The sequence below is a fragment of the Platichthys flesus genome, chromosome 18 (assembly GCF_949316205.1).
Source record: "Platichthys flesus chromosome 18, fPlaFle2.1, whole genome shotgun sequence".
Classification (NCBI taxonomy): domain Eukaryota; kingdom Metazoa; phylum Chordata; class Actinopteri; order Pleuronectiformes; family Pleuronectidae; genus Platichthys; species Platichthys flesus.
The window spans coordinates 4,431,043-4,448,060 of NC_084962.1; the positions used below are offsets into that span (position 1 = coordinate 4,431,043).

The 17,018-nt window shown below is 41.2% G+C and overlaps 1 protein-coding gene across 1 annotated transcript in view; it reads left to right on the forward strand.

The window, feature by feature from the left end:
• Positions 1-13,505, forward strand: part of tnfrsf21 (tumor necrosis factor receptor superfamily, member 21) — a 39,872-nt gene extending 26,367 nt beyond the window's left edge. The window contains exons 5-6 of the mRNA XM_062412052.1: positions 8,002-8,266; positions 10,596-13,505. Of these exons, the coding sequence (XP_062268036.1) occupies positions 8,002-8,266; positions 10,596-10,825 (495 nt within the window). The 3' untranslated portion in view covers positions 10,826-13,505. The remainder of the gene's footprint in view (positions 1-8,001; positions 8,267-10,595) is intronic.
• The last annotated feature ends 3,513 nt before the right edge of the window (positions 13,506-17,018 follow it).

The following is a 17,018-nucleotide window of genomic DNA, read 5'->3' on the forward strand; positions in this document are numbered from 1 at the left end:
TGAGGAAAGCTTTCTGGTGTGTCCCGCTGAAGCCAGTCCCTGGGGTTCAGCTGCATTCCTTGCATTAAAGCAACAGCTGTCTTCAGGAGAAGGTTTTGTTGCTTAAACAGTAATTACACTTACTGCTGCAGACTCTGTCCTATAAAGAGTTTTGGGATGTTTTTGTTGGGATAAGTGAGTTAGCGAGGGAGGAAGTTTCTGTCCTTTTGAGGTCATAGTATGTTTTCAGAGCAAAGTCCTGCCATTGTCATTCTCAGGACATGGGAGCTGTTGGGATTGATGTTTTGGAGCAGTTAACCTTTTTCACATTTCACGCGATCATGCACAATTGTTACTATAATTCTGTCTCTATTTTTCACGACCAGCTCACCGGCTAGTTTTGTGCTAAGATTACATTCCCATTTTTGACTTCACCTTCTAAACTCTGATTAGTTTTCCTCCTACTGGTCAAAAATGAAGGAACCTTTTGAATCATGGAACAAACTAGAGCTGTAGGCACGCAGCGGTGGAGGTCCGGAACCAGCCCTGCACATTGATTGTCAACATTTCCCCTCATACATTTTGCTGTGTGTTCAGATGTGTAATTGCATGTGATTAAAACGAATAAACACAAGTAGATGTCACCTAGCCCATGCCGTCAATGTCAATTTGAACATGTCCCAGAAGTCATGATCAAAAGTGCAGAGACAAATGAGACAAATTGCATGGACATTCAAAACAAACAGTGCTTCTGCCCTCGCTTGTCTCTGCTCTTCTATAAATTGCCTCTATAGGGGCCGAGCTCAGCCTCCATAACACATGCTGACATTAAAGCAGTCTGGTTCATGTCTGCAGCCAGACGCCTGTAATTTAGTAAACGCCTCGCATGACTAATCTCACTCATTGGCCCCTCATGCCCTGCCTGGTATCAGTATCCTATTGTAATTGCCTCACAACACGCACACACACACACAGAAAACCACAAACACTGGGGACACACTGGATCCTTCATCACCATCCACTTTTCTTTCTTTCTTTTTTTTCTTCTAATTTCTTAGAGATTCGTATCGATTGAGTGCCCTTGACCAACCTCTTCAAGGTCAGGGCTGTCATAATAATACGGTTTATATAGCTCCTTGAATTAACTTTAACAAAGTGCTTTGTAATTAAAGCAATAGGAAAATAACATTTTGAGTTACACATCATAGAGCACAAATACAATAAAATGAAATTACAGATGAAAAAAGGATAACAAATTTGAAAATTTATGAAATAGCAAGATCAGAACTAGGAGAAAGGACACCTATAAAAATGTTTCTTTAAATCAGCTTTCAGACACGCATCGAACTCTCCAGTTCCTCCATATTTCTCCGTAGGAGGTGCATGTGTGAACACAAATGTCCTAGTGAGACACTGCAGTTTTTGCAGACTTTACTCCTCCTGGTTCTCCTGATAAAATGTATTTAGAAACCCAGGAGAAGCCCATGTGTGAACACAGCAGGGGATCAACCGCTGGATCCATTACCAGCGAGTGGGGGGGGTTGATCAAGAGGTGACACACACGTTATAAGAGCCGGCACTGGTGTCTGTGTGTTGTCAAGAAAATCACGTGATCTCCTCAGCGATGTTATTATGTCACCTCCTGCCTCTGTCTGCTGCACCTAGCTGCTTCACCTCTCGCCTGAATAATGTAGAGGAGACGTTGTTGTTGTGAAAGCGTCTCTGCAGAGAACCTCCTGCTGCGTTGTACATGTGTGAAAGGCAAACTCTTGGTAAACTCTGTAGCCAATGGAATGGCGAACAGGGCCTTCGCTGAGGACCCCCTCGTTAAAGACAGAAATACACTTGAGATGATACCACCCTCTGTGGGAAACTCAATATATGCACACAGTCCCAGCCTAATAAACAGGGAACACACAGATTGAACTGCTTGATTTTGAGAGGACGGACCTAATATCAAAGTTGGTGTTTAAGGTTTATTTGATAGTTACAGTGATGCACAGACAGGAAATGGGGGCCGAGAGTGGGACAGGAATGACATGCAGTTAATGGTCCAGCTGTCCCGGTTTGAGGCCAAACCAGTCCTACATGGGGTCACACAAGTTAATTTGTAATGTTATACCTCTGGAGGTGTTGTTTCTGAAAATGAGCATTGCGCTGACTGGAGGTTGGTGGCTCACAGGGTTATTATGGGTACCTTAGTATCAGTAAAGGCTAAACATAAAGGCAAGTGTGGAAATATAATTAAAGTTGGATCAGAATGGGGACAGCTGATTACAACTATAGTCAAAGACAAAAACAAAGTGGCTGTGACAGACCTACAGGTCTGTCACAGTTACATATTGGCCATTCAAAAGGTCAGGGTCGCTGACTCGTTTCACAGCACGTCATTGTGACTGAAAAATGTCGATGCATCTGTTACATAAGGTCACTATTTGTCATTGAAGAAAAAGGAAATCCGTGTCGCTGCTGGAACAACCGAGCGTCAGCTGTCTGATGGATGTTTCAAATTTGATGTCAGCTGCGGATGAAGCCGGAAACTGAAAGAAGAGGGACAGATTCAACGTGATTCCCCTGACTTTCGCTCTCGTTTCTCCTTATCCTCACTGTGAGCTGAATCACCTCAAAGTACCTATGTGGAGATTTCAACAAAATGTCTGGACTTAAGTTCTGCTTACATATAAAGTATATCTATAGATGTCAAATCAAAACCTTGAGGAACCAGATCATGTGCATTCACTAAGGATATGAAATTTAGAGCAAAATTGTGTCAGCAACACCATCATACAACACCAAATAATGTCTCATCCCTCCACTTAACCTAGAATACATCCACACTACTAAGTTTTCATTTAAAAATGCATCTACTCTGCTACGGATACGTCTGGCCCCTGTTTTAATTTAAACACTCTGTATCATTGGATCAAATTTATTTTCAACTATTAGCAGCAATAAATCTTCCAAAGTTTGAAAGGACACTAGCAACTTTCATTGTTCATCTAAAAAATAGAGACACCGCTGTACCAGGCTCAAGGCATCTTAATCATGATTAAGTGATAAAGAGCAGCAATACTGTTTCATTTTGATAAAGCCCCTGTGTATGGTTGATAGATGCCTCGTGTCAAAGACAGCAGCAGATGGAGCTGCCTTCCTGAGGGAAGAGTCACAAACACAACAACAACAAGGGGAAAATGGTGATTTTCTTTTTTTACTGTTCTATTTTTAGTCCTCATCAACTCAAAGCAGAGTCCAGATCAGGTTGTCTAAGTTGCAAAGTTGTCTAAAAGTCAGAGAGTGGGTTGACACTGCAGAAATCACTTGTCTGATCAACCAGCAGTGTCCAGGTTCATGTTACTCCAGGAGCAGATCTGAGGTCTATTCACATGCACATTTGTAGTGCATGTATGTGCAGCACTTAATCACTTAGCAATCTATCAGATCACGCACCAGCGACACAGTCATCAGGGGCACTTCAGCACGTTAAATGGGGGGGTGACTGGGATTGAACTACCAAACCTCTGCTTAGTGGACAACTGTAGATACAGTGTATAATGTTGTATATGGTTACATTTCATTTTAAATATCATGTACATTACAGTGAGGATAAGATGTGTAGAGATGAGGGGAAGTTGAACTAGGACCTTGTTGAAACCTTGTGGATGCAACAACTATAATTCTGAGGCCTTTTTTAATCTCCTGGGATCCAATTTGAAAACTTGGCAGGAAAAGTATGTGGGGAAAACTACAGTTATCCTCTAATGATGGACACCTAGCAAAAGATGATGTAGTCTGCCACGTTTAGAATAAGCTCAAGAATAAGCGTGTTTTAATTTGTGTTATACAACTGAAATGGAATCTGTTTTTTAGTGACACACGCACACAGACATCTTTCATATTCCCTCCGTGTTTGTCCTCTTCCCTCCTCTTTGCTTTTCCACGTCTTCTCATCTGCAAAGTGACTCCACAAAAACATACAGCCCACAGTAGTCATTTCCCCTGTTGCTGCCACAATGATGCACAATCAAATGCAATTTCTGCCCTAATTGGGTGTTAATGATTCAGGTCCCATTAGATGTCTTTCAGTGGCTTCCACAATGAGCCCCATAAGATTGTAAAATGGAAACCACATCCATTACTTTGTGTTTGTGTGTGTGTGTGTGGGGGGGGGGGGGGGGGGGAGATTTCCCAGAAACTGCGACTATTCTATTAAAGGTAATTCAGAAAGATTATGTGCATATGTTTGTGAGTGTATTTGACATTAGGTATGCTTTAATGTCGTCTGGGCCCAGACTTATCCATTGAAAATCTACTTTAGTGGTGAGGGCTGAATGCACCGTGACATCATAGAGTCTCTAACCGTGGGTCTGGGCTGAGGTTCTAACTTAGCGGCAACTTAGTTAATAGCTCGCCTGTGTGGGGAGTCATTAAAGCCGAGGTCAGATTCTTTGCTCTGACAGTTTTGATCTAACTAATCAAAGTTTGACCCTTGTGTGGTTCTGTCCCCTGTGCCCTTCACACTGCAGCAGTCTGCCTGCTCTGCCAGTGAGGCTGGCTGACTCTGGATGTGTGTGGACATATGAGTGCTGGGCTGTGTGCCGTGTGCCGTGTGTGTTTGTGTGTGTGTGTGTTTGTTTGTTTGTTTGTTTGTTTGTTTGTTTGTTTGTTTGTTTGTTTGTTTGTGTGTGTGTGTGTGTGTGTGTGTGTGTGTGTGTGTGTGTGTGTGTGTGTGTGTGTGTGTGTGTGTGTGTGTGTGTGTGTGTGTGAGCCCCGCGTCCCCCACAGACCCTTTGTGCTGTGCTGACAGGGGTAGTCAGCAACTCTGCCTGGACCTTTTCTACCTCTCTCTCTCGCTCTCTCACAAACATACACACACACACACATACATACATACATACTGACAGTGCTGCTGCACCTCCATCCTTAGCAGCCCATGCTGCCAGTATAAAGTAATCAGAGTCCGTGTTGCCTCAGACAAAGTGGCAGACGAGTACGCAGTGTGCTCACTCTGGGTGGTCAGTGAAGGGACAGGGCTTTCACGTGGCAGTGGGCTGGTAATGTGTGTCACATCCTGTATATCATACTGCCTCACCCCGTATGATGCCACCAACTAAGATATAACACAAATCAAAGGTTACTCACAGGAAAAATAGATGGTGGTAAATTGACCTTGTCCTGGATTTTCAGACTAGGACTAGAAGTGAATCTACCAAAAGCAATTTATATTAGACACATGCAACTGCCAATGTTGGTTGGCCACTTTATTACTTTATCACAGTTACATGTATTGAAATCATATGCATATATGATGTACACAGACATTTTATGGAAACCTCTTACAATTTCACCTGTTTTTCCCCCCACGCAGACTAAGTGAAAACATTATCTTGATGTTTCTTGGCCTTTACAACACCTTCACATCTAGTTTGGGCATAAACCAGCTAAGACAATGAAACTTTTAGATTGACGTGACGATAAAACCCTGTTTTTTAACCTGTAAAATGCTGACATTTGAGGCTGTAATGATTGTAGCTGATGATGGGCGGCTGTGGCTAAGGGATTTAAGTGATTGTCCACTAACCAGAAGGACTTGTGCTCCAATATTATGTAAATGTTAAGAAGAGAAGTTCGAGAACTGTTCTTGACTGGGGAAAGTGAGTTTCACTCTCCCTTCCGTTGTGTTCTTTAGCAAGACACTGAAACCATAGAGTGGCACAAACTCTGTGTTTGTATTCAGCAATGACTCCTCCTTGTTGCTCTCTTCCGGATTCGGACGATCGTTTTAAAGCTTCTGCGACTGGCTGAACTATCTATTCAATCACAGGGTAATTAAATGAAAGCAGCGTTCATTGCATAGAACAGTGTTTTTTTTTCTCTGTGGTGTTTGGACACAGGCCCTATATCACAGTATGGGGTCCAGCTATAGGAAGAATGTGAAGCAAGATGTTACTGGCGGAGCCAGTAGAATTAAACTTTAATGTGATCAAATAAAGAGAGAAGTGAGTATCATTTTAAATCCTGATAGCTGAAAATGCATTGCTGAGATAGCTGAATTAAATCAAATTTAAATTCAGACTTTGGAAGCCAACTGTTAAGCAAGTAGTGGACTAATAGGAAATTAAAAAATCAATTAACAGAATTTCTGAGAACTGGCTGACAACATGTGTAGTTTTGAACACGTTTAGACCTCTGCCACGTTGCTTATTAGATTTTTTTTTTCCTAATATGTTTCTAACATTTCCACCGACTTCCTGTCCCCTGAGGCTGCTGAATTTGTCGCCCTCTCTGGGTCTGTGTTTTTATTTTTCTGCATTCTGCTCACTTAAAACAATCGTTCCAGTTGCATCTGCTGCTCTGTGACAGTCCACGGCCTCTGTCACCGTGTGCACATGTGTCTGTGCACGCATGTACGCATTCCTTTGTGAGCGAGACAGAGCGTGTTTGTTCTGTCAGAAACAGGCTCAGCCCGGTGACCCAGACATTACGGAATAGAGAAAGAAAACACGAGAGACGGAGAACAGCGCCAGCGATTCTGTGTCCTGTTGGAGCTCATTCAACAGACCTGATACTGAACAGGAAACAATCAGACAAAAAAAAAAAGTTTCTTTCTCTTTTCATTTCCAGTGTGTGTGGTGAGTGAAATAACATCTTCAGTGCTTTGACCTTCAGGCTAGAGTGGGTTCATGTGGAGAAAAACAAGACGTGGTCTCATGATCTCATCCCCAAACCAGTCGCTACTGGTTCAAACCACAGGTTCATTACCACACCAGAGAGAGGGAGAGACAGAGAGAGAGGAGTTTGCAACAATATAGAGAAAGAAAGACAGGAGAAGACTGGGAGATGGGGGGAGAAATAGAGAAAATGTGTCTGAGGAGGAGGAAGATGAAACTTTTCATAAGGATGAGTGGAGAGATGAAAAAAGAGAAAAGGAGCAAGTTTTGGAAGAAACAGTAAGTGATGGTGGTAGAGGCAAATGACAGGATATGAAGCCAAAAAGATAAAACATTTACGAAAGGAAAACAAAGGTAAAGGAATAACAGGTAAAAAAAGAGAGTTATAAGAATATATATATGAAGACAAAATACAGGCAACGTACCTCTATATGCAAGTTATATTCATTCAATGAAATCAACACAACACTCTTCCTCAGTTTCAAGGGGGAAGAGGAGGGAAAGAGAGAGAAAAGAGTGATTGAATATTGAGAATAGGAGTAAAAGAAGAAGGACATGTGGATAGAAAAAGTACATGTGGGGTGAAGAGTTGAGAGAATCAGGCTAAAGACACAGTATTTCGTGATCGCTTGAAAACGCATCAACTCTGCTACGAATTCCCCTCTTCTCTGGCTACTACTGCTGGGTCGGTTTTACGTAGTTCGAGAAATACGGGGCAGCGATTTAGTCTGGACGGTCAGAAACAGAAACATTGCGAGACAATGACACAGACACTCACAACCGCTTGCCGATTGGGTCTTTTCAGTCTTGGCGTGGCTGATTAGTCAAGCGCCTATCACATGACCCCCTTTCAGAACAAAACAACCAACATTAGCCTCAGCTACCAATGCAGAATGTATTAACGCTACATGGATAATCAATTTCAAGTGTTGCGGACCCTGTTGTCTTTGCTGACAGCTGTTGTGCAGTTAAACTCTGTATTTTACAATGATAGACCTGTTTACATGAGTAGAAGATGAGCTGTTATTCAAGCAAGTCCTGTAAACAGTCCTGTTGTCCGGCGATGCAAATTTTCAAGCATTTTAGGATTAAAGCTCATACAGAGCCAAAACTCTTGTGTGGGCAGAGTTTTTGTATGAAAACAGTAGTTTGTGTATGATGGATGCAGCCTGAGAGACAACAGAGATACAGTACAATGATGTTAGTGTTTCATAAATGCAGGACAGAAGCTCATGTGCTCCATGAGCCTGATGCATCTGTGGTAAATCAAACGTTGATGTTTCTCCTTTCCCTTCTCCCCTTCTCCACCTTTCTTCATGGTCCACTCCTCCCCACTCTCTGTCTCCACCTACAGTTTGACATCAACCAGCTGATGACCTCGGTGAATGTAACCAAAAGCCTCAGTCCGGCCCACAAGGCGCTGGATTCTCCCAGCAGCGTTGGAGGTGGCAGCAACCGCAGCGGTGGCAGCGGCAGTAGTGGTAGCGTGGGTGTGGAGCAGTCGCCGTCAGACCGCACCAAAGGCTTCTTCCCAGACGAATCGGAGCCTCTGCTGCGCTGTGACTCCACCTCCAGCAAAGACTCCGCCCTCAGCAGAAACGGCTCCTTTATTACCAAAGGTTAGAGACTAATCAACAGGAGTGGCTCATTGCTTCTGCGAGGCACCGAACCTTTATACATACACATTGGCCTCAACAGAAACAGTGCACTTTAAAATAGATCTCTTTCACCTAAATCTTACACACTGAACCTATAAATGTTAAATTCCAACCCAAAATATATTCAGGGGTATAATCTAGTTACTTAAGTTTAAACTGAATGTGTGTCTTGTGTTAAGTCCATATAAGACTAGAAAGGTATCAACAGACCTTCATCAGCGATTATGTCAAACAATATACACCAGACTTCAGAGAACAAAAAATATCTTCATCGTAAATTATCCAGATCTACCTGAAAATGGAATGGATTCTTCCCTGTCGCTCCTCTACCAAGTTCAATGTAAATTAGGTCAGTACTTTTTTGTGTAAATACTGCTGATAAATAAATAGACATGGCTGAAAACATAATCTCTTTGGCAGAGGTCATTCTTTATAAAAGAAGACACAGTCAATTGTAGATGGTTTACATACAGACGATATAGACGAGATTATATTACATTACATTACATTTAATTTAATTTAGCTGGTGCTTTCATCCAAAGCGACTTACAATTAGTGCATTCAACCACAAGGGTACAAACCCAGAACAACAAGAATCTAGAAAGTACACTTTTCTCCACAAATAAAAAACTACAAAGTGCTATAGGTAAGAGTAACATTTTAGTGCTTTCAAATTCGCTACTTAAATTTTTTTTTTAAAAAGGACGTTAATGTCTAACAGCCGACACCTTAGACTTTTTCTGGTAGGAGGAAAAAACACAAGATAAAACTCATCTGCAGTTAAAGGGGAAGAAAATGTCTCTGAGTTATGAAAACATGAATCAATAATCCTGTGAATAATTCAACATTTAGAAGCAGCATATTGACACTGAGAGAGTCACTCCGCTATTAATAGCATAGTATAACATGGAAGTAGTGATATGACCTATGATGGGGACTGATGGTGAGTGTGTTCATACTCTCCCGTGTGCAATGTGTGTCTGATTGATATCAAATTCATTTGGAGATATAAAATGTTTTTATGTCGGAGCAACATTCAGTATGTGATCTTATATGTTGTAGCCCACAAGGAAATAGAAATAGCTACACAGTGTTTCCTTTCATCTAGCATTAATAACAGTCAATGTTATTATACCTGAGGCAACTCAGATGATGACACAGGAAAAAATGTGTCTTGAGTTTTCCCATGAAGAGAGATTTTAATAGGCAGAGTTTCAGTTGACAAACCAGTTGTAAGTCACACCTGAGGGACACTTTCCTTTTCACACCATTTCTCATCTGAGGTAACTTTTCTTTTGCCGACAACTTTCCGTGTATCAACTGACCTGTAGAGATAATTTTGATAGATTTTAAAATCCCCACTGAATACTCCTGCTTGTGCAGATACTGATTTTATTAGCTAATTAACATTCTTATCACCCATGACCAATTATTCTGACGCTCACTGTGACTCAGACCTCATGAAAATTATGCGACAGCAGCTGCCTTTATTTCAAACATTATCTGTTGGTGCCAATCGCCCTCATGTGGCCCTCCTGGGTATTGCTCTTGAATCAAAGATTTGCTCACATCAGATATTTTATATTTTTATGTTGATAAATAATAGTTTAGAGATCAATGGCACTATTCTTTCAACATTTTCAGAATATTCCTGAAATGTATAAAGATTTGGACCCAGTTTTTTCTGCTCTAAGGTTGCATTCTGCATATTTTTTCCTGTTTGTAAAAATATGTTATAACTTAAAATTACCGGTATACAGAAATCGATGTTATTTAATGAAAACAGATTATTACAGAGTAATGGGTTAAAGGGTCATCCAGATTTCCTGTTAAGGGCTTGAGGCGAGTAGAAGTTCCACATGGTGACTTTACCTGTCATTCAGAAATAAGTATTTTTGACCTGTTCATGTTAGTTCTTAGGAACATACATAGAATATTCACTCATTATGAAAGTCAAGGTACATAGTATGGGTTCTTAGAATTATCCCTTTACATCTACATCAGAGCAGGTCCCCCTCCATGGAGCCCGCCGTGTTCCTACAGTAGCCAAGTACTGACAAACCGAACACTGGCTTTAGAGATTTTTCCATACTTTGAAGGCCATTACAGTTTCTCCTAAACATTCCAAAAGGGATGTGAGGCAAGGGATACTCAGTTGGCTGCAATATATAACTTCACCACTAGGTGCAACTAAATCCTACACACTGAATCTTTAATCTTTTGTTGCTATAAAGACATTTATTATAGCAGCTATTTCAACAACTATTTCTCTTCTCTGTTTTCCCTCCAGAGAAGAAAGACACTGTGCTCAGGCAGGTGCGTCTGGACCCATGCGACCTACAGCCCATCTTTGACGACATGCTGCACATCTTGAACCCAGAGGAGCTGCACGTGATCGAGGAGATCCCGGACGCCGAGGACAAGCTGGATCGCCTTTTTGAGATTGCCGGAGTCAAGAGCCAGGAGGCCAGCCAGACGCTGCTGGACTCGGTCTACAGCCACCTACCAGACCTGTTATAATGGAGGAAGGGAAGAGAGAAGCACACAGATGTAATGAATCAGTGCAGGATTAATTTCCGTGTAAGGGTATGAGTCAGATGTGGGATTGTTCAGATCAGTTCTTTGATCTGACAGAGTCGGACTTGCCCTGCATTCTGTCGCATGATCTGTCCCTATTTACCTTCCAGTGTCCCTCCTCTGTTGTCTTGTTCGTACACAATATTATTCCTCCAAAACACCTCCACTGTGACACAGGGTCAATAATCAAGGTGTATTACACAAGTATTCTGACCTTAATAGAGTTTCAAGAGCCTCTGAATTTATGAAAAGTTTGGTTAAAAAGGAGCTGAACATGTATCGACTCCATTGATACAATTCTTTAAAAGCACTTTCTGAATTGTTCAATGCCTTCATATTTAAAGATTAACATCATTGTGTTTTTGTTGGTTGTGCCAATCCTTCAATCAGGCTTCTCTTGCCTTTAACACAGATTTAAATAGCATGACAGTCATCATCACAGTAAGTGATGGCAAGGAATATGCTAACACAGACAATAGTAGATAAGCTACAACTCTGAATGACACTGGTATTACTCTTTGGTTTCAAAGGGTATTTAAGGTTCTCATAATACACATTCACAGATATTTTGTCGAGGAATGAACTGATCCACAAATCATGTGCCTGAGCTTGTTGCTGTCCCTCACCTCATCCCTCCTGCTCTGCCTGTACCTCCAACCGATCTTCTGTGGACATGCCTGGCGTTCACCCTTACTACGCAAAAACTGAGGAGTTTGGAAATGCTGCTGGTCCAGTTGAAAATTCTGGGGCAAATTCTGCGGTTCTTTTCAATCACGATGTATTCCTTATCGAGTCGTCAGGCTCGTATAGCATGACCCTCTTTCAGAATAAAACCACGGACATAAGCTTCTGGTACCAGTGTAGAACGCAACATGGATGTTCAGTAAAAGTTCCAATGCATCATCGGTCCATGAAAAGAAACCCCTGCTCTTACTTTTCACCATTGTTTACTTCATTGTTTATAACGTAGCTCTTTCTGCCACTTACAACCAAATGCTTCATGTTTACACCGGTACACACATGCCCAGTGTACATGTGTCGCCGCGTGATACATGCATTTTCAGGTGTGCTAGTGTGGAAGGGGACGTAGCCTTAGCTGATAACCACTTTGCTTGACCAACAGGCAGCAGCGTTAAAGATTAAAGAGCTGACCTACAGTGCTGGAACCAAAGACATGTATCAAAAACATATGACACAAATGTCAGATTAATTCAGTATTTTAATACTGGAGTGATATTTACGTTATTTAAAATCGTGATATATGTCTTTGCCCTGATCTCTTTGCTTTTGGACAAAAAGGCTACAAAATATGCCTGTTTCTATGGAAACCACAGCTATATGTCTACACCCTTTTAGATATGTTGCTTTGGAAGCTTCAACGCTGTCGCAATCATGGAGAGTATTCAGTGAATACAGGTGGTTGAGCGATCAAAGGAAAAACCAACATGAAGTGTCTTAGTGAGTGAGGGGTTTGTATCTGGACTCACGACTGGAGAGATGATAACCATCCTCCTAAATCCTATTCCGTCAGTATTGATGGTGGTGGAGAGCGCTGTTTAGCGTAGGTGTTTGACTGTGATCCAGTTTCTCCACTTAATCTCCAGGTCTTTCCCTTAATTCTTCAGCCATCTATATTTCCACCAGTGCGCACATTCACACCTGTGCTCGCCATCCCTGTGCACCTCAACAAACGTAGCGTTGATGAAGTGTTCTTGATCCATTTGGGGCTTCACGTCAGCGTGGCTTTGGATCAGATTCCCGTGTCTGAGGGTTACAGTGCTATAGCAAGTTGTATGTTGCTACATGCTCTCTGTAGTTCAAATGTAATGATGACACTAACTATTTTCTATTGGAGACACGTATTTTCTGTGTCGTTAATTTTCTCTTTCTTTAGTTCTGAAATGCTGTTAACTAACTTTTCTGTTGTAACCTTTTTTTTTTTACATTTATTTGGATTCATTATGTTATTTGTTGGCGTTTTTGACTTTTACGTCATGTTTTCACGGGCATTCAGATGTTTTTCACCCTGCTTTGCATTACGAGACAACCTGGTTGGGATGTAATGCATACTCCATACTCTACTTGAAGACTACTCGTGGTACTTGATTTAAACGAGAAGGAAGTGATGCATCCTTCACTTGCTTCCATGTTCGCCATTCTTCAAGTAACGGTACAACTGAAAAGCTCCACCAAAAGAAAAAAAAAACTTATCAAGGTTTTTACAGGCAACACGACGAGAGCAGCGAATTGATACAACTGTTTTCACTTAGTCAGTAGCAATCAAAAATACTGTGGTGCTCGACGTGAACTCTCACCGGTTAGCCTGGCAACAAAGGGGGGGGGGGGGACTCACGACTATTTAAAGTATTCCAGACTGAATGAGGAAGAGTGAAGGCTGTGCTGCTGTGGACGATGATGTGACGATGAAGATGAGGGTGTGTGAACTTGCTCTCTCCACTGCGCTGTGGTTCAGTGAGAGCTCTTTGTTTTCTAAGGTGGTCTGAGAGGATGAGGGGGATGATGTGAGATGGAGTGGATGATTGCATTAAAATTTCACGTGTATAACCAGTATGTTTACTACTATGTAACCACTTAAAATCAAACTATTAAAACTCAAAAAACATTTGTTATAATATTGTGTGCTGTTGTCACTTGTTTCAGATTCTTCTACATGATAAAAAATCGGATCATTTATGCTTATAAGTTTACGGAGCCCCTAAAATCCTTTCAGGTGATTTTTTTTAAATATCTCGTATGCACAAGATAATCGCCTTGTTGGAACCAGTTCATGTTCATGCCAAAGATTCCTATAAGAGACATGTCTCCATACAAGAGCAGCAAAAATGTCACGATCTGTGTGGTGGCCCGGAGCCACGTGTCGGAATCATTGTTTCCTTGTTGTTTCCTTGTTTCTCATTTCAGGATTTCAAGATGGCTCCCTCCTATGGCGGTAATGCATCTAGCTATGCTCTGTTTGGTTTTGATTTTTGATCGTGTTGAGTTAAGCCAGGTTGTCTTTAGTAAATTCTTGTTAATCTTAGCCGCAACTATGTGGAGCTGACTTTTCGATCTGCTACTGAACAAGCTGGACAGGTTCTCTCAAATTTAGCTATGTGCACTTCGTCTCTACAGTATTTAAACAATATGCAGGTACATTGTTCCTAGGTGTCTGCTATGTCCTGTCCAGGATTGGCCGAGATAAAACATGATAACCCTAATCCTATTCCAAAGTAGCCACCGAAGAACTTTTTGACTTTTGACAAAAAATGTATTCATTATTACAATCACTTATAGACAAAGTGAAAATAACCTCTTTGTGTCAGAGTAATCAGCAGATGTAGTAGTTCGGGCGAGGGCGTGTTTCCCCCTTTGACGGCCCCACCATCTTTAGTCTTCTTATATTTTGCTGTGAACTAATCATTTCGTAGTCTCAGGAACCGCCTTCTGATCATGGCCCCGTTCTGGCATCTGGATCATTCACTCGAAACACATCCCAACTTGCACCAGACAGTTTCGAAGACTACGACCCAGTGGCTGATGCGGCTACATATTTGTCATCCTGGGAGGATGAAGAACAAGAAAAAGAAGGATAAGTACAGGGCACCACCACCACCACCAGACTCGTAGAAAGAGAGACCTTCCTGTCAAGAAACAGAGAAATAGCTCGGTCGATGGCGTACGACCGAGAGGAGGGCCGATGCTCCTGCTCCTCCTCAGCTGCGGGTCAAAGCGTGCTGCTATGCCCATCGGAAACCCCCAGGCCCCACGATGCACGCAACGTCCTGCGCCGGTGGCTAAGCAAGACTGTTTATTTGATTATGTGTGATGTTAATATACCTGATTGGTGTTGTTATAATTTTGTTATGAGTTATTCGAAATTAACGTTAGTTTGTAATGCTCTTCACAGTCTTTTTTTGCTCTCTCTGACTCTTTCTCTGACTTAGCATCAACACACTCAACTTTCCTCTCTTGTGTTTTTTCTTTGTTGTAGATCTCTCACTCTACAATGTGCAGCAGAGGAGTTTGTCTTCAGTTACACTGACAGTAGACGCTTTTTAATAAGATTCTTGTCTGTGTGTGTGTGGGGGGGGGGGGGGGCCTTACTGAAAGCATGACAACATGTTTCTGTTGCCAGCAATTCCCAAAGAACAGGTTATCTAACAGAGCAGAATAGAGGGCGTGCATGTAACATAATGATGTAACTTCTGTCAGCCATGTTGAAGATCAGATAGCAGCTAATTAATCTATGTACAGCTTAGTGAAATACACATAAAATGTGCATCTCTTTGTGAAATAAATTAATCATTTAATTTGTTTTAAAGACTACTGATGAGACAGGGGTTCCCCAGGGCGTTTGTGTGTTATAATGTATTACAACTGCATAAGTAGGATGAGCCGTAAATGCAGCCCCAAATGTTTCATTTCCCAATCTAAGCACTGAGATAGGGCAGAGGGTCATTCACATTGCTCATGGTCCTTGTTATTCTTGTACTGTGAACAGCAACTCTTCAACTCAAGTTTTTTGTGTGTCCACTGAAATCAGCCAGTCTGCAGAGCTCGCTTATCAACACAAAAATGTTGTACTTTATCCTAAAGTGTGAGACCTTTAAATGCAGCAGCTTATTTAGGTATAATACTAAGAAATAATGACTAATCTCAGTACCAAGTTTCAGCAAGCTAGATGTACGAGTACCCAGTGGCTCCATGACATGTTGTCAGATATGAGCCTGGTCATTAGGGTCTAGACAAGAAGAAATGCTTCTCTTCTCTTGTGTTTGGATTTGATTCATCATGGCTTCAGGCATGTTGTTCTTAATCTTCCTTTTTTATATGAAATGGAACATACTTTCTCTTGATGGTCTGCTTGCTTGTTTGGGTATTTACCTTGTTAATGTGGTAGTTGTACTTTTCATGTATTTGACTTTACTTAAGTCGATTCATTTTCAGGTACTTCTCACTTTTCTCACCACAACTTATGTCCGCCAATATTGTTTAAACATCCAAAAGTAATCAATAACAAGGGGGTATATCCCAGCAGCATCAGGGGTGAAAGAAAAACTTAAATGATTAGGGGGAGGGTCAGCCGTTAATTAAATTGAAAATGTCTTTTCAGTAGCAGCATTATTAATTAATATGTCTGTAGAATTGTTGTATTAAACTTTATATACAGTAGGCTCAGTTAATGATGTACATTTGTGTTCATTCGAGAAAAGTATTCATTAAGCAAGTACCTTTGCTTTCAATACTTAAAGTACTTACTTGCTATCCTCAAGTTGAAAATTAAGAATGCTGTACTTTTTTTGTCTATTTAATTGTACTTTTCCTTCAGTAAAATGTTGAAGTACTTTATCTACCGCCGTTATCATTACATTCCTATAGTTTATTTTAGGAAAAATGTTACAATGATGTTAAGTTACAGGTATTATTAAAACTTAATAGGTTGTCTGAATATTGCAGATGAGTCAAAGTTGAAACCATCCAAGCAATGTTTTATTTGCCCATTTGCATAAAAGAATAAAACTCAGCTGTCACAGTGGGGCCACCAACCGGACAGAACCTGAGATACTTGCTCTGGTTTAGGTTGTAGTTTTAAATTACACTAGTAACCGACTAAGCGAGACAAAAATGCATTAAGACGCAACAAATGCTGAAAAACCTGCAGAGCAAGTCCTCCAGCTCTTTACCTCCTGTTCTATGTGATTGCAATTGTGCACAGCAGTTATGGAATCAGTTGCTGGGTTCGAGCAAACACAGCAGGAGGTCAGGTCGGTGTCAGATGGCCTGATTAAGGGATTAAACTAATTGCCACCGGTCTGACTCTCTGACTTTAAAACATTATCAGTAATATCCTTTAACAAAAAGTCATCTCACAAAATCATTTCTCTTGCCGTTTTCATCACACACTGATGACAAATCACTATTCTGGCAGTTTGTGTGATACTTTTATCTGAAAGATCACATTCATTGTATCACTGTAACATGATGCATATCCTTAATGTAAAGTTCCACTTTAATGAATGGAACCTGTTGTTTTCAGTGAATTGCAGTATAATCTACAAAAGGTTATCAGTCTTGAGGAAGCATGAATTTGAACGGTGAACATGTTCATATTATCTGAGGTCTAGCCCAAAAGTTA